The 18,986-nt window shown below is 35.2% G+C and overlaps 2 protein-coding genes across 2 annotated transcripts; one reads left to right on the forward strand and one right to left on the reverse strand.

Annotated features, from left to right (window-relative positions):
- Positions 1 to 11,216: 11,216 nt before the first annotated feature.
- Positions 11,217 to 13,572, forward strand: LOC113287992 (putative pentatricopeptide repeat-containing protein At1g10330). The gene has a single exon (XM_026536916.1). The coding sequence runs from the start codon at positions 11,372 to 11,374 to the stop codon at positions 12,860 to 12,862; it is 1,491 nt and encodes a 496-aa protein (XP_026392701.1). The 5' UTR covers positions 11,217 to 11,371; the 3' UTR covers positions 12,863 to 13,572.
- Positions 13,573 to 13,763: 191 nt separating this feature from the next.
- On the reverse strand, positions 13,764 to 15,972 carry LOC113290931 (putative pectate lyase 2). The gene is made up of 4 exons (XM_026540514.1): positions 15,265 to 15,972; positions 14,308 to 14,411; positions 14,079 to 14,217; positions 13,764 to 13,982 (listed from the first exon to the last, which is right to left on the reverse strand). Exons 1-4 carry the CDS (start codon positions 15,970 to 15,972, stop codon positions 13,764 to 13,766), a joined length of 1,170 nt encoding a protein of 389 aa, XP_026396299.1.
- Positions 15,973 to 18,986: the final 3,014 nt, after the last annotated feature.

Genomic DNA, 18,986 nt, shown 5'->3' on the forward strand with positions numbered 1-18,986 from the left:
AGAATTATGAGCATCCTCTCATAGTTTTAAGGAGGATGCTACTTTGAGCAGTCAAGTTGTATTTTGATGAGCATTTTGCTCATAAGGAATATTGACATCTTCACTTTTTCTTCCTTGAATATCTTCAGAGGAAACACTGGGGTTAGTCAAAAGAGAATTATCACTAGGAGGATAAGAGATACCTGAGAATCTCGCCTTCCTTGTATTTTCAATGCTGCGTTTTTAATGTTGCGTTTGAGTCTGTAAATACTTGTCTTGAGTTCCGAGACTCGATTATTGATGTGAACGAAGTCTGGAGCAGATATTTTAGATTCAAGACTTTCTTCAGTGAGAGGCAAGGTGTTTGAACATTTTTTCTTCTTTCGATGATTTTTTTTCTTCACGGGGTACTTTGAAGATTCACTTGTCCATATGACATTCTTCCCTTTACAAATGTAGACATGACTTGTGTCATACTTATAATCAAGAACTGGCTTATCACATCACTTTTCTTGATTGCAGACAAGACCTTTTACTCCAACAACATGAGAAGCAGGCTTAATTACTTCTTTAGACATCCATACAAGAATGTTATGAAGTTTTTCATTCCGCAGTCGGAAACGACATCTCCTTTCAAGGTGACATTTGTTTCCGCAATAATAACAGTTGTGGGGAATGTACTTGACTGTTCTTATCTGAGTTGTTTTCGAAGGACAACAATTCTTGTCCCTAAGAACATAAACTGCTGAAGGAAGTTTTTCACTTTTGATATCAATGTGATTTTCACTTAGAAGCTTGTCATTAGCACAGACAAAGTTGATCTTACTAGTACTTGGAGCGTCTATTCCTTTATAGCCCAGACCACGTGTATCACGATATTCTTTACATGCTCCAAGCATAGAGGATAACTTTGTAGAGCTAGCATTGAATCATTTCAGATTCTCTTCCAGTGAATTGACCTTATCAAGAGCCGCAGCTAGATCAGCCTCCAGTTGGTTTTTTCTGGCGAGGAAGCTGATTTTCCTGTCGATAAAACATTTTTGTTGAGAGTCATATCTTGCTTCAGACTATGCAAGTCTTTCTTTCAATACGAAGAGGTTTCGACGAAGATTATCACATTCAGTCCTTTTTGAACGTACATCTTCGTCACGATATTAAACAGTAGATTGTAATAGTTTGTAACCACAATCATAACCTTTAAAGAGTTTTCTCAATTTCATGTACTCTTGACAGAGAGGTGTCAGATATTTAGACAGGCAAGCTGTTGACCTTTTTCTTTTTAAGATGTGGTTAAAGAGCGTGAAATATTGGGAGACTTCCTCATCAATACCTTGTCCCTCTCCTGAGTCACTTTCATCTAAAAGATCATCCAACTGTTCATCTAGGAATTTTTACCAGTCGATCACAGTTTCAATCAAAGGAGAAAGTATGAGAGAGTTATTATATGGCTCAGAACTTTGAACCAAATTAGAGTGCTCCTGAACTGGTGTTGCGTTGTCAGAGATAGTACAACTGTCCATAGAGTCAGATCGCTACAAACACAGACTTATGAGGTCTTAAACGTGTTTTCCTTCTCTGATACCAACTGAAAAAGCGGGGGTCTAACAACATCACCCAATATTTCACTTAGCAATCTGTATGGACTAACTCCAATATACTTTCAAGAGAATCAACTAGACAGTCAGACTCAATCTTAAGAAAAAGTATATCAAAGAGTTATATCTCAATTTCTCAATTCAATCCGCAATCAAACAAATAGGAATTTGCGAGCCTGATTGAATACAAGAGAAATTACTTGAACGGTACCAAAGACAAATATTCAAGGATCAATCAAATTAACAACCAAAGGTTTGATTTACCAATTGATCGATTCAACGCACAACCTGTGATATTTCAATTATATAACAAAATATAATACGGAAAAGAAATAACACAGACACTAGAAGTTTTGTTAACGAGGAAACCGCAAATGCAGAAAAACCCCGAGACCTAGTCCAGATTTGAACACCACATTGTATTAAGCCGCTACAGACACTAGCCTACTCCAAGTTAACTTCGGACTGGAATATAGTTGAGCCCTAATCAATCACACACTGACCAAGGTACAATTGCATTCCTTACGCCTCAAGAACCACGCCGGATTCTGCGCACTTGATTCCCTTAGCTGATCTCACCCACAACTAAGAGTTGGTAAGACCCAAATTCGAAGACTTGATAAACAAATCTGTATCAGACAGAAAAGTTTATTGAATAGATAAATCTGTCTCCCACAGAAATACCTACGAGTTTTTGTTCTGTCTTTTGGTAAATCAAGGTGAACAGGAACCAATTGATAAACCATACTTATATTCCCGAAGAACAACCTTGTATTATCAATCACCTCACAATAATCTTAATCGATTAACGAACTAAGATATTGTGGAATCACAAACGATGAGATGAAGGTATTTGTGACTACTTTTCAATCTTGCCTATCGGAGATAAAATCTCGAGCAAATCTTAAAGAACATAGTAGTCAATCACAATAGAAAACATCAAGATCAGAATACACAACGACAGAGAAAATAGTTGGGTCTGGGTTCACAATCCCAATGAGTCTTTAAGTCGTTAACCTACAAGGTTTCTTGAAAAACCTAAGGTTAAAGGAGAATCGACTCTAGTCGTAACTAGTATCACACATGAGGTGTGGGGATTAGGTTTCCCAGTTGCTAGAGTTCTTCTTTATATAGATTTCAAATCAAGGTTTGCAATCTAAGTTACCTTGGTCACAAAGCATTCAATATTCACTGCGAGATGAAAACCTGATTAAGTTCAAGCTAATATCTTTCAACTATTAGATCGAACTTATCTTGTTATATACAAATGATATGTACCTTCATTTAGGTTTGATTAACCGTACCTAAACGTGTACACTTAGTCGGTTCAACAATAGTTAACCAATGGTTAGCCATATGAGCACTTTCATATCAACCTTATTCATCTTTACCATAGCTAGTTCAAATGACTCAAAAGAAACAAGTTAGAGAGTTGTTCAATTGCTTAGATCTCATAGAAGCATACATGACACAATTGAAGCAAAATCGATTTTGATTCACTCGAATCAATTCATGTACATCATAGCCACGGTTTGCAAAAGAATGCATTCCTTATTATATAAATGTTTTAGTTCATGAACAAACCGATTTTAGAAAGTAACCTACTTAAGTATGCAAACGGGTACGCATACTCAAGTAGCCGGGCCGAGTTTGGTTACGCCAGTACGCGTAGTACGCATACAATTCACACTTCCAAACTCCAGCATAAATTCACGGAACCTAAACTTCCACCAACACGCATACGGGTACACATACCTAGGTTCCGTACTTCCAACAACCAACCATCACGCGTACGGGTACGCATACTTAGGTTTCCGGTTTTGGATTTTATAAAAATGTGAATACACACTATATGTTTATATCCAAACATGGTTACTTGTTCTAAACTCTCATTTCAATCATTGAAACTTTCTCATAGGATGACAATAGTTGTTATCCACAAACTATTAGCATCAAAGCGATTTTCAAGTTATTGAAATAATCAATATGACTTTCGTCAAGAGTAAAGATGAACTTGGTTAAAGAGAAAGCTTACCAACACATATTTCGAAAAATAAATAAGTGAGTTAAACTTAGCTCGAAATAGCAAATGTGTATAATTGAAGTCTATATAGTAATATGACTTTTGTCTCAAAATAGGAGATAGAATAGATAAACTTTTGAGTGATAGATAAGTTCAAGTCTGCAGATACTTTTTTTTTGATGAAGTTCTACAAGTTCCCTTGAGTAGTTCTTCGTCTTCAGTCGATGAACGCCGTAGAGCTTAAAGCTCAACTACACTTACTATCCTAATCCGAGACTTAGCTATAAGTAGACTAGAAATCAAGACTTATAGTTTTCACAATTAAACTTGAGAAACGAGCTTGAGATAGCAACGCTTGCGAGTTCGACCGAGCAGTGCTCTAACAGAAGGTTTCATGAATTTACCCCAATAACTCGGACTGGCTAAACCATTTTGGCATTATTCTTCATCCCTCTTCAAAAAGTATATTACATAGTTTTTGCAAAGAAATAAATTTCCATTCAGATTAAAGTTTGGATTAACCATACTTTGGGAGATTAGAGTGAGAGTATAAAATTTTCTTTTAAAAGTATGATTCTGAAATGGTAATGGGTAGGTATATACAAATTTATTGAAAATCATTGGGATAAACTAGTCGTTGGCGATGGAGTATCTGTTTCTCGATCGACTGAAAACTGCTAAGTGACAACTGGATATTTTTATAAAATTAATATTGAATAAACTACAAACTTCAAACAAATTAATAATCAAAAATCACGCCCTCCCGATCTTCCGTACTCGGCCCAAAAATCCACTTTCAAATCTTCACTTTGAAATGATGAAGGTACCAAGTACATCGTAATCTTTGCGATATCCACCTATGTAAGACACCTTGTGTAATCTAGTATAGACAAGCAATGTCAAGGAGATTAATTTCCAACAAGGTAACACTGGGTATATAAAATAGGTTTCGACGCTCCGAACCAATCTACTAGCATCAAACCCAAGTGTTGGATTGACATACTAGTGTGTTTACTTAATTATAACTAAAACAATAATTATAATGAGGAAAGTAAAGTAAAATTACACAAAATATTTTGTTAACAAGGAAATTGCATATGAACAAAAACCTCGGGACATAGTCCGATTTTGAACTAACTCCAAGTTACTCAGTTCCTCCAGTATCCTTGCGCTTACTACCAATCTGGTCTATGCAAGTGAATCCTAAGATAAAGTCAACTATCTTATGTTTCTCCACATACTGTGAGGACTTATAACACTCAAGAAAGGTTCTTCCGTTTAATCAATATAAACTCCTTTGTATGGATTATATAAAGACTATCAAAGATAATCAATTTTAGTTCACTATCTATCAAATTCGGGTCCTAAAGAGAAGCACCAAGTGATAGATTATCGATCTACACCACAATCTATAAAAGGTCTATCAAGATATACGAGCATGTCGGATCCCAGTCAATCAAGTGTGCACAAAGTATAAGCACAAAGATCAGGATACCAATAAAAAATGTTCTAATCTTCAAATCTTCAATCTTCAAAGTACCCGCACAAATAACTTGATTTCCTTATGATTGATCACGCACAGAACAGAGTCTGTTAACAATGGATGATCACAAGTCCTATCTTCAGATCTTGAATCAAATATCATATCTGAAATCGTCAATACTTGATCTAGTTCGAGTTACCTTGTATCAGAAGAGAAGGATCACTTAATAAAAAAACTAGGTGATATCAAGGTTCAACTATATCGTTAGTCAATCAAATTAATAATCGAAAAAGAAATAACAATACGATTATAATTTCCCACCAATGATATTAATTACTAGACACCATTTGGTCTCAAAGAAGACTTTAAACGAAGCGGGTGTAAGAGATTTCACCTAATTATGATACTTTCCTCTCCAATGAGTATTACGAGAATACTGCTAGTCGGCTTACCTCACAAAAATTACAAAATGAAGTACGTGTGTTGCAGGATAAGTTTTTAAGAATAACAAACTTCAGTATTTATAATCACCTTGGTAGTTTGGAAACCAAGAAATTACCATATCCTAAAATACTACAAGATATGCAGTAAATACCAATTTTTCGGTTTTATAAATATTCCAACCGTCGTCCAACTAAAATTCCAAAATTACTCATGGATGACAATTAAATATTAGCTAACATACAAGTATACTTTACTAGTATAATATCCAGAGATATGCTTTAATTACTGGGAAATTAAAAATATATAAAAACGAATATCAAAGAAGATATTATGGAATATGTCGGTTTGGGATCTCACCTGGAGCATCAAGAAAAATACTTTGAACATTAAGTAATAAGAGTTTAGCATATGTTCAAAATATTATATTGAAATCTTGTGAATTTTCCATAATAACCAAACTCAGGTTTCGACAGCTATCAAAACCCTAAGATTATAGCCGAATCGGAAAACACGTTTAAATGGTTATCACTAGGGATCAGTTCTGCTATAGATCCGCAAGTAATAGATCGTTCATGCTATAGATCCATGAAAGCGGTCCTAGTATAAATCCTATTAAGGGATCGGTCCTAAAATAGATCCTCTTGTTCATTTCAACTACGAAACAAGTTTGGCAATTCTACTTTCTTAAACTCATGTAACTAAACATATTTTTCTAGGCATGAAATCAAATCAAGATTCACATATTAACTAGTAACGAATTACATACAAAGTTAATGTTATGTCACATTTACGAAGTTCAAAAGATAAATGTTATACTTCGTAATCCAATATACTAAAGTTGTATGAAACAACTAGTATATACTTCCCCAACACTTTGTTCATAATAGGAATATCCAGTCACCAATACTTCGTATTTTATGTTTTCGATCTAAACGACTTGGCATCAACGAAGATAGAAATGAAATGAAATCAAGTCAATTATGTATTGTTAACCTCAAAGAAAAATATGATGTATATATATGTTGATGGCGACACATCTTCAGGTTCTTGTAACACGAGCTTGTCTCAACATTTCTAATGTTCTTAGTCTAACCTAACAAAGTTGATTTTAGTAATCTAATCAAGCATTTTCGAGTTTTGGAGCTAAAATATGAAAACCGAGTTTGACATACCAACACTTGGTGGGTTCAACCGAGAAATTCTCTAACACACTTAACCTGTCATACATATTTTAGTTCTGAATGTAACTGGTCATTTGCGCATAATTCCTTGCATATAACGTTGTTTGTGGTCAAATATCAGGCCTTAACTCTACATCATCATGGTTAGTCAAATCCTTATTATGTCGAGTTTCCGGTATTACCATGTTGTGCATAGATATGCTAGTGAGCACAATCTAGCGCATTTCATGATCACTTAAACCACAATATGACACAAAAATAATAGCGAACTTCTGCTTCATCCTTCCTTAAATTCATTTTCTGTCGTTAAAATACCGGCATGAGCGACCCAATTTACCGCTTGAGAGCTGGCGATAAGGTTGAAATAATCTTGACCATTTTGATAGATTATTTTATTTATGAGTGTGTTGATGGATGTTGATTGTAAATGTATTCATAAAAATATTCAATACTTTAAATTTTCAAACAAAAACGAATCATGAAAAACATTAATGCCCTTTTATGAACCCGAAAGACCAAAAAAAGCGTGTCACATCCAACTATCATAAGAAGCAGCAACTTCAAGGATAATAGTTGGTTTTGGGTAATGACCGTTATATTGATCAACCTAATAGGTAGGGTATCCCGTCCATACCCAATACATACAATCAAGATTACTTATCATTCTTTGGAACCCTCTATCCTGGTTTTATTATAATATTTCTCTAACAACTTCTCGGTTGGTTTTCGTAAATACGTTGGACTAAAATGATTAATTCTTGTTTAGCAAAACAACGGAAGATACTTGTACGAAAATTAATTTGCATATACGAAGGTAATCATTGTTCGAATATGAAGGTCTCCTATAACCTAGAATTCTTAGAGCTGAATTAACTTTTTGTTCAGGATGTTTAATATTCAGTGCATCAAACTGATAATTAAATTGAGTATCTACCTGACAAAGCTTATTAATAATCTTTATTACCAAATGCTTGGGCATGCAGAACCGATGTTAAAATTTTTCATCATAGTAGAAAAAATCGGGAAGAAAATAATCGTGCATCAACTTCTGGTGGAACTCGTCCCTCACTTGATACGTCTATCTTTTTATGAATACTTCTTTTTGTTCTGGAGGTCTAGGCATGTTTCCCGAATGCATGAGCATCATAGTGTTCGTTGGTTCTCTATCTTCACCTGCTACATCATCAGGTTGTTGCAATATTCGAACATGCTTTTCTTATTGTGATTTAAACCTATCCATATGATATTTACATCTCATCATCAGAATAATAAGTCATTGATTATGAAACTAAAAGTAAGTAAATTGAGGATAAAGATAAAAGATACAAGTAAATATGACTGAAATAAGGGAGAAAAAGCCGTTAACGTCAGAATCAGATCAAGCGGCAATATCACCAGCGCTAGCAATATCTTTTACACCGCTCGATAATATCTGTATCTCACCACAATTTTTCCGTAGTGCTACGGGCTAGTTTTCCAAAATACCTGGCGTGCTGATTATTTTTTTTGGTAGTTCCCATAATATGCATGAATTATGCTAAATACCCCTTACCGTCGAGTCCAATTTTGTGCACGCTCCTTTAAAGTGTGTGCACAAAACAAATTATTCCTATTGGTTGTTCTAATTAAACCATCAACTATTTATTTAATTCGTTTTCTGATTATTTTTAATGAAAAATAATTTTGAAAAGGTAAATGATATCTTATATCCTAAAATATAGAGATTCTAAAACAAGTAACAGATAATTAGGGTAGGTAGTTTGTATGATATCTTATGTACCCTGATTCGATTATGTTCTTTTTATTGATTTCTCGTCGGTCTAATACCGATTGAAGTCTCTTTTATTTTTAAATAATTGAATCGATCCATCTTAAATACAACCTTTCCTTACGAGGTTTCTATTTTATAGTACTAAGGAATAAGATTGATGTAGTAGTGTATTAATCATAGGAGTTTTTTAAGCATAAACATCTTCATCTTGATTATTTTATGAAGAAAAAGTTCCAGCAGAGATCGAAAACGGAAATCTGATTGATTGAATACGATTAATATTGGCTTACTACGGACCATCTAATAAAATTCCATTAAAGATCAGAAAGCTTCATATCTTAAAAATTACATTCCATTGATATTGTCTTGATAATATCATAATGCAAACGTGAGTTTCAGATGGAAAGCAAGAACCGTGAACATTTTAATCCTTTCAAACCAATTTCCTGTTTTCAAATCATTCTGTTTGACCGAGCAAAAACAAATCATTTTATTTTAGGATAGATATATATTATTTCCTTTTATAGATTATATCTGAATTAAAGTAAAAATAAAAATCATTTTAAGAGCTCGACTATGTGCACCTTGTTTTAACCAGGGTACACATTCCGTACACGGGGAGTGTCTAATTGATTTTTTTTTTATCTTATTTTAAAAAAAAATTATTCCAAAACTTTACGAAATTCTAGGAGTCTCTATCGTCTGTTATATACCCTATCTCTCTCCCTCTTCCTTTAACTGAGTTCTACTCTCTCTTTTGATTTTGCAGATCACTAGAAGATATTTTAACAGTAATGAGGATCATCAAATTGTAAAACATAGAAGAAGCTAAAATACCTTAACCTAGTATTATATCAAATCAAGTTATCCCATCCATAGAATCACGGTAGAGATTTGACAATGGTAAGCAAGCCTAAATTTACCCAATACAACTACAATCATAACATTAATCACCATTCTGAGGACCTCGTGTCAGGTTATATTTTGTTCACTTCTTTTTTATTTACAAGGTTATTTATGTTTGTAACGAAATTGTAATCATCTCCCGTTTTCCATGTCCTCTTCTCTTTTGTTTTTATGTTTGAGAATCTCATCTAAAATCTTGGTAGATAGGTAATCAGAAACAAACTGATTCTATTTCATTTTGAATGATCATAGTTAACAAAATAGGAACAGGTTGTTAATTTAAAAGTACTCGATTTCGGAAAACAAAAGAAGAAGAAAATTGTAACATTTCCATTCATGTTTTCTTTTCATTTTTGGTTGATAGGAAGGCAAACCAGAGAAAGTAAGTTTGGGAAGTCTGGGATTAGCAACAGAAGATTAAAAAGAGAAAAATAAGGCATGGGAACTTGTGCGTCAATTTTCCATTAATTTTTATAAGAAAATGAAATTTTGAATTTTTTTTTCAAAACCCGGTTAGTATCCAGCAAATAGACAGGGGAGGAATGTGCACCCCGGTTAATTAGGAGGTGCACATAGTTGGACTCCATTTTTAACAAATAATTAGCAGTCAGGTTTAAATAGCCAATAAGAATATACTGTGTTGTGCACACTCTTTAAAGGAGGGGGCATAAAATTGCAAGGTTGCTAACAGGGGATACCAGATTAAGTGGGGGTGTATTTTTTTTTTGAAAGAGGAAGGTTATATTAAAGAAAAAATAAAAAGAAAAGAGTACAAGCCTAGGAACAGCACATCATCAACTACATATGAATGACTGTATCCCAATGAAATCGAACTTGATTTACAGATATAAATCTATAAACATCCATATCCGAAAGCCATAAACAATCGTCTGCTTGATTTGCAAAGTAAGTTCCTCAACTTCCATGGCCCTGTCTCCAAAATCCTTCGATTTCTTTCATTCAACAAATGCCACATTATAGCATAACTCACATTCCACCAAACCTCCCTACACCTGCATTGTAAATTATTAAGTTTCCAAGCTTCGAAAAATTTCTTTACAATATCCGGGGAAACCCAACATATTCTCAACCGCGTTAAAGAAATAAGACCAAACTTCATATGCATATTGACAACATACAAGAATATGATCTCCAGTTTCAAGCACCTTCTTGCAAAAAGGACATTTATCATCTTGCACATCCACACCCCTATAGTTCAACATACTCAAGGTTAGTAAAGAATTATGGGAATTAGCCCATAACATAAAACTTATTTTTGGAGGAATAGTTTTCTGCCACAAGTTCTTGTCAACACGTTGATCGTCAGTATTATCCAATTGCACTTCATAACATTTCTTCACCGAGAAACCACCCAAGATGTCCACCACATCATTCTCATCGTTCAGACTGTCTGCGTAGCCCAACTCGCTACATAATAAATCCCATTCAAGTTGTTCATTTGAATACAAACATCTCCTAGTCTGACATTGTAATCTGCCATCCACCAACATATCGACAACTGATGCTTGTTTGTTCTTGCACACCTTTAAATTGCCGGGAATCTGCTTTCCAAAGGCCCTGTGTTGGTCCATTTGTCTAGTCAAAATCCGATAGATTTACCATTCTTCATCTGAAAAGCAACATTCTCATTCAAAAAGGTAGCAGCGTTTAAAATATGTTTCCATACACTTTTACCTTGCGTATCAAAACCAAGATAAGACAATATTTCTTTTAAATAGGATAAAATAGGTTTTGACTTGGCTTGATACATTCCCACGTAACCGAGTACCCCGATCAGCAGCCTTGCAAAATTGGACTCCTTCCCGTCCCAGTACCATCCGATACGGTCAGGATGGCTAGCTTGAAGTATAGGCAGGACGGTCAAATAACTTGGCGTCGGATATCTTCCATTCAGAATACCATCACAGAAGTAAGTCATTAGCAAGAGAAGAACTTGTTAGCAGTCATGAATTAGCACTTCTGTGATGAATGATATTCTTACCGCTTCTTTGCTATTTTACAGAAGTATTTGAGTTGTTTAATTACAGTCTGGTATATATGTTATATTCACATGAGTTTCTACTTGATCTTCTCCAAAAACACTTCAAACAGAAAAGACAAATCAATCAAATTCATTCGCTTCTAATCACAAGCTGTCACTTGTTTTTAAAACCCTCGTCCCAACCTTCAAAATGGATAAAAACACTTCTCTACAACACCTTAATAAGAGCGCATCTTAATTTTGGTAATCCTTATAAATCCTTACTTCTTTTTACTTATATGCTTTCTCATCAAGCGCCACCAAATAATCACACTTTTCCTTCTGCAATCAAAGCTATTTCGTCTTCACCCACTTTTGCTTCATTCTTAGGTAGACCTGTTCATAACCAAGCTATCAAACGTGGGTTATCGTTTGATCCATTTGTTCATGCTTCATTTGTCAGTTTCTATGCGCAATTTGGTCATCTTCAAGAGGCACAAAAGGTGTTCGAAGAAATACCCGAACCGTGCATGGTTACAACAAATGCAATGCTTGATGCTTACGGGAAAAATGGTGAAATGGAATCTGCTGTTTTACTCTTTGAAAAGATGTCTGAACGTGACGTGTTTTCTTGGACAAGTGTCATTAACGGATTTGGAAAATGTGAGTGTTTTAACGAGGCAATGTGGTTTTTTAAAAAGATGATGGCGCATGAAGATGTGATTGATTGTGATGTGAGGCCTGGTGAAGCTACATTCGTTTCTGTTCTTTGCTCATGTTCGAATTTGGATGGAGGTGGATGTCTTTATCAAGGAAAACAGATCCATGGTTACATTGTTAAGAATGGGATAGAGTTGACTGCTTTTCTAGGAACAGCTTTGATTTCTATGTATGGCAAAACAGGTTGCATGGACAGTGCTTTTGAAGTTTTCAATGGAATGTCAGATAAAAAAGTGTGCACTTGGAATGCACTAATGTCTTCCTTGGCTTGTAATGGTAGAGAGCAAGAGACTTTAAGTATGTTTGAGAAGATGAGAGTAGAAGGATTTCACCCAAATGAGATAACATTTGTTGCTCTTCTTACAGCTTGCGCTCGAGCCGGGCTCGTGGAATTGGGATTAAAATGGTATCAGGCTATGTTGCCTGATTTTAGGGTTATTCCAAGGATGGAACACTATGGGTGTGTAGTTGATCTTTTGGGAAGAGCAGGTTTATTGGCAGAAGCAGAGGAGTTTGTAAAAAGTATGCCTTTTCAGCCCGATGCAACTGTTTTAGGGGCTCTTTTGGGTGCCTGTAGGGTTCATGCGAATGTCGATTTGGCAGATGCGGTGGGGAGAAGGTTGCTTACGTTGCAACCACAACATAGTGGGAGATACGTCGTTCTATCAAACATTTATGCAGAAGCAGGTAAATGGGACCATGCTTCTAAGATAAGAAAAGCCATGGTAGATGGGAGGATAAGGAAGACTCCTGCCCAAAGTTGTGTCGAACGTTTTTAATGAAAATGATTGCCAAGTAGACCAGTGTTGAGCAAACTGATGAAAGATTATCGAAAATTAACAATTAATACAAGCCTAAACAAGTCTGTTTTTGGTCGGAGTGGCAAAAAAGTGACTTTTGATTGTTTACTGATCTGGAGAGGAGGTGTGTAAAAAACCAAATTCTTTCATATTATATTAAAATATGTAGCCAGTTTTTTGGTGCTCAGCTACATTTTCGCTGGCTTAGGCGAATGCAGTGCTGATTGGGGAACCTAAGCTGCTATATTAGATGGAATGTAAAATATGACTTATGTTTTCATCATCAACTGTGGAAAGAAAGGATTTGCTACCTTAGGCTGGTTTCTCTATCTTCGCGGTAACCTGATTTTACTGAAAATTCTTTCACTCAGCTTGATAGTATTGTTTCATGATGGGATTTAGGTCCACCTGTATGTGATTCCCTGGAGATTGATGAAGCTGATGTCCCCATAGTTGCAGAGAAGAATCAATGATGGTTACGGTTTGGAAGGCTTGGGAAAGCCTAGTCCTACTTTCCAACTGATGGGGATGTCAGATGTGTATGTGTAATAGTAAATGAGCTAGTCATGATGGCAGATTGGTGCCGGAGTCTTGGAGATGTGTTTGTGCATATCACAACCAGGTACCTCTTTTGAATCTTTCATTTCCAACAAAATTAAAAGAAAGTTACTGATTTATTTGGTTTCAGAATAGGCAGTACAATTTCTTTCTAGTGAATTTCAGTACCTATTAATTATGTTTGCTAACCAAACAACATTATGGTTCTTATAAAAGAAAAGTTAGTGTTCATAATTTCACACTTTGGTATCCTTACTTAACAAGGAAGAGAAATTCCATAGAAAATTAGAAAGGTAAACCTCAAAATCATTCTTATTAGTAATTAACATCGGTATCCAGCTGTACATCTCAGAGGACCTGCATATGATGTTAGAGTAGGCACCATTGATCCTTTATAAACCTTGAATGTCTGAGATTGAGTGTAGTTAGGAGCACAATTTCCCCAACCGGATTCAACAAAAAAAGCTCCATTTTGGAATTCATCATTATATGACCTCCATTTCCACTGTTTCCACCCACTATCACTCTCTCTCTTGGTTACCTGTCATAAGAGTAACAGTTGACCCATAAAATTCGAAGCAGTAAATTAGTGGAGAAATAATGTGAAGTTTTACAGGTTTCATTCTTTAAATTTTACCTCTTTGATGCCGGAATTGTTGGATGCAGTAAAGTAGTTCCCTTCGCTTAAGATTGTAGGATTCGCACTCCCACCAATGGCATACATCAACCACTCATCGTACCTATTATTCGCAACATGAGCATACCCCCTTCTTACTCTGCAATGAATACATCATTCCAATTTAGTTTCAGGGGTTGTGGAATACCAGCTAGCTGTCAACTATTTGGTTAGAAGAAAGCCTCATCACCTTGGCATCCTCTGCACTAAACCAGGGCCAAAGTGGTTGAAGACTAATGTAACTTTCATAACCTTGTCACCCTTGAAATGATCGTTGTGGCCTAGTAACATCACCTACAAAAGCGTATCCACAGGATAAGTTGTGTTAACATCTGTATCCTTGGCATCCTTGAAAGTTGAAATAGTAGTTGTGTGCAAGCAGCATCACCTACAAATCGACCACATTGATTCAGTGGGGTTATATGAGTCTCGCCATGAAAACTCTTTCTTGTTTACTGTAGCGAAATCATATCAGCATTTATTTTATTTTTTTTTTACTTTTTTGGTTACCTTCTAAAGATTCGAGTTTTGTCAATACAGAGGAAATATGGCATCCGCATAAACTACTAACCTGCATTCCTATTTCACAATACTGTATCACCTATTTGAGAAACCTGTTGGACTTGCTTTTCACTCGTGCAAAATCTTAGCCAGATTTTCCAGAATAATTTGGTTTTAGTAAAAAAACTGAATTCTTACTGCTACTACGCACTAGTTCAAAACTACAAACTAGTTCAAAACCATGAGTTCACCATTTATATGATAAAGATATTTCACTAGTTCCGAACCATAGGGATATTAATCAGTGTTTCTTTCCGATGCTAATTTTTAACCTATCGGCTGTTTTGAGGTGGATGTGAGGCATTTAGTGTTTGTTTGTTTTTTCTTAATCTCTCTTGGCTCTTTGTTCCTTGTTCTTTTATTTGGGTGATCGATTCCAATCTCGATCTCCTTTTTTTTTTGTCGGTTGTATTTATTGGGTTGAGGTACCCCTTAAGTACCTACTTTTCAATGAATATTCTCCTATTGACCGATCAAATTTTTAACCCTTTACCTCATTCTTAGAATTTTGGAAAATCCTCCCCTTTGTAAATGTAAGCAAGCTACAAGAAGTTGTTGTATGAAGAGGGGAAAGGCCTATACTTACCTTGTCATGCTGAGTGAAGTAGTTGTTTGAAATTGTAATGGCAGTGGATCCATGGATGACATCAATAAGACCATCTGTACATCTTGCAAGATAACAATGATCAATCCAAATATGTGAGGAGTTAAATATATCAACTCCATCACCATCTCGTAATCGATGGACTATATGCCCCGGTGAGCTGAGAACAATTTCTTGTTTTCCTGGCACACAATCATGAATACGAATCCCATGTATTATTATGTTGTTTACATTGTGCATAACAATACAAGGTCCATAAGCAACTTCCACGTTAACTCCTCTTCCATCTATAGTTTTGAAACTGTTTATCATCAGTTCAGTTTTCAATATTATAACCATATCCTTGTTAAACATTATCCATAGTGGTTCCTTTTGAACTGCGCCATACCGAAGTGTACCGGGTTTCGGATTGATCGGATCATCTGACGAGTCTACGACAATGTATGTTGCACCATGTGTACCTCCAACAGCTTCCTTGCCGAACCCTACAGCACATTCAGCTAAGGCACGACGATTTGCTGACCATATTAGTAGTTTGGCTCTCCAACAATAGTCTATTTTGTTCAGTTTGATTTTAGGTTGTCCATAGCTTGATACAATGGTTGAAGCTTCTTCCAAAGAAGAAGCAAATGTTTGTTTAGCCAAAACCGTTAGAATTGAAAGAAGTAAAAGAGGGAATGGATTTTCCATAATTAGGATAGTGAGAAATGTTTGTTATTGAAAAAAGTAGAAATAAAGAGGTAATAATGATAATGCAAATAGAGTGAGTAGTTCACACTCCAGCAAGTACATGATCTATAGATAAATTCAAATGAAAATTGCAGTTTTCACAATCTTTAAATTCTATATGAGAAGATCTTTGACATTTAGGGTGATCGTGGGTGCACCAAGAGTGGTACTGAAATTTTAATATCAACTTGAATTTAATCTTTGCATGGTCTAGCTAGATTTGTTTGGACAGATACTCGTAAATATGGGTTTCTTTGCAATTTCCAATCCACGCGTACAAATGAAATTGCTCCATCTAGGTGATAATCTGTTTTCTTTGCAACATGATCTAGGATCTAGACAATGCAATCATCCAATGCCAAAAAGCCATCCATCTACCATAATACGTGCCTAAAATCTGCATGGAGGTCTTTTCACCATAAGAAAGTTTAGCTATTGGGAAATCGTTATGGTTGTATATGATGGGATTTGAGTCATTCGACCCTAACTTGATGTTTAAAGTCTCAACTACTAAAATGGAATTTGTTGAAGTAATGGTTGTTACTGATTGTGATTCTAATTCTAATTAGCCTCTTAATCACAATAATTCAAATATGTGCGGAGTTATGAGTAATATCATGTTTTTTTTTTTTTTTTTTTTTTTCTGGATCCGATTGAAATCACCTGACTCATCTGGATCTAACTCAATTTTTTCTCGAGTCAGATATGATTCTACCGATTCAAAAAATATCGTTTGGTCCCATGAATAATGAACATTTTATACCCTGATTCAAATGGATCTGAGTCAGAGATTTGATCTGAGTCAGGTCGCGAATCAGATCTGATTCAAACTAAAAAACTAATGGCCCGACATCTAACTAGTGACGTGTCAGATCCAGACACAAAATCAGCAGAAAAATAAACACGCTGTAAGTATCACACAATAATTGTGATTCGATTTCGGTTTGTTACGTGATTGTCAATTCTTAGCTAGTTAGGGCAATTCCTGTGGGAATTGCCAAACTCAAAAACTTAATGAGCCAGGTGGATGGGTAAACTGCAATTTTCACTTTGGTAAAAGTAGTGGGCAGATCATCATGATACGCGTGGGTGCTGCAAATCCGATGGCGGGTTATATAAAACGTGCGGACGAATACAACCCGATGGCGGGCGAAGTCCAACTGCCAACAACTACTTTTTCAAAAGTAAAAGACGCTCATATTTTTACCATTATAAATTACCACCATCTTCTAACACTCCACTAACACCAAAATACACTTCTCTTGAATTTTCTCTACTAATCTATTTAACAATTTTTAGTTCAGTGTTTAATATTTGTCAAGAGAAATGTCTGAAAAGGCAATAACACTTTTTTGGCGATGCAAAACTTGAAGACGTTGTTTTTAAGATATGTGGGAGTTTTAAAAAGATTGAAAATACTAAAAGGGAAGTGCAAGTTTTAGAGTTAATCCAAGAAAATATTCCGCTAAAAGGAAAAGAAAAGATCCGGTTTTGAAAGTTAACAACAAAAAATTCAAAAACAACGGGGTAACAGTTTACGAGCGCGTTGAATGGAAGATATGCCAAATGAAGATAAACAGGAGGCCAAAGATTGTACTTGATTTTTTTTTTGATACGCGAAATCCGGACCCAGGCCCCACCGCCTGTTGGATTGGCCCCACTGCTAGACCCAACACCGCCAAACCCACTGTACAACTATTACAAACCTCTACGACGAGGATTTTATTGATATTGTTAGTTTAGTTCTTATTATTGTTTAAGTTTATATCTTGTAAAAGAAGTGGCAGTAATATTAATTAATGAAAATATTTAAACCTTAAATTAGATTTCTGTTTTATATTAAGTGATACTTGTTAACATTACATATATGGTAATTGAATTCATAACGACAACAATAACATCAAACTACATCAAATCCAACGACATGAACCTTATAGAGTTCATAGCATTCAAAATCCTTAAACTCTCTTCCGTTTTCTTCAATAAACTTTGTCTGAGCCGTAGTTTTCTGAAAAACAGGTAAACAACAAGTTACCCAAACATGATTTTGATTAAACTATGTTGCATTATCTTAATGAGAATAAATATATTAAGATATAATCACTAGTTCTTCGTTGTACAATCCAGAATTACTACGGTGTACCATCCATAAAACTTATGTATAATATCTGACATTATTATTGATGAATGAAAATCTTAGTTTTAGGCACTTTATTTTTCTTGTTTATTCATTTCACAACGCTACAAACCTTTGCAACACTCATTCCTATAAATAGTCACTAAATATATTTCTTGTCATACATATAGAATGGTGATCGAATCACAACCAGAATGGTGCATTTCGGTTTAAATCGAAGCATGACATTAAAAGCAAACCATTTAAAGAATGTATAATTTAAAGTAGTTCATCAATCAATCTAGTTTCTAGTATAAAACAATTTCTTTCCCTTTCATATCAAGATATAAAAAAAACGATACCAATCTGTTTAGTAACATCATCATCATCATTGCCTTCTTCTTCTTCTTCTTCTTCATTCATTTCATCATACTTAAAGAATTCTTTATCATGAGAATCAAGCATGATGAATGCAGGATTATAATTTCAACGCGAATGTATATAGATGAACACAGGATCCTGGGTCTACAGGAAGGCTGTTCACGCATCGGAATAATGATCAAATCACAACCAAAAAATCTTAGGTATTTGCAATGTCAAGATCCTAATTTTCAAGAGGAACCACATATGCTAGATGACACTATAAAGATTAAAGAAGAATAAGAAAATTTGCAACGTTGTGCAGAAACTTCAAACTTAAAGCCAAATTGAGGAACAAGTTATTACACTGCGAGCACTATGGCGACAGAAACATTGTCCACAGAGAATCGGTTAATGTCCAAATCCCGATTGCAGGACTTTTATGCATTTCTACAGTTCCACAGAAGAATGCACATACAGAAAGCACTTTTGTAAATGT

Source organism: Papaver somniferum, chromosome 6 (genome assembly GCF_003573695.1).
Source record: "Papaver somniferum cultivar HN1 chromosome 6, ASM357369v1, whole genome shotgun sequence".
NCBI classification, from domain to species: domain Eukaryota; kingdom Viridiplantae; phylum Streptophyta; class Magnoliopsida; order Ranunculales; family Papaveraceae; genus Papaver; species Papaver somniferum.

Excerpts from the sequence above, each read along its gene's own strand:
- LOC113290931 (XM_026540514.1), bottom strand. The coding sequence starts at position 15,972 with ATGGAAAATCCATTCCCTCTTTTACTTCTTTCAATTCTAACGGTTTTG. Across the intron at positions 14,412-15,264 it reads ACTTCACTCAGCATGACAAG|GTGATGTTACTAGGCCACAA; the intron begins GTAAGTATAGGC and ends ACGCTTTTGTAG. Across the intron at positions 13,983-14,078 it reads ACAATTCCGGCATCAAAGAG|GTAACCAAGAGAGAGAGTGA; the intron begins GTAAAATTTAAA and ends CTCTTATGACAG.
- LOC113287992 (XM_026536916.1), top strand. The coding sequence starts at position 11,372 with ATGATATTCTTACCGCTTCTTTGCTATTTTACAGAAGTATTTGAGTTG.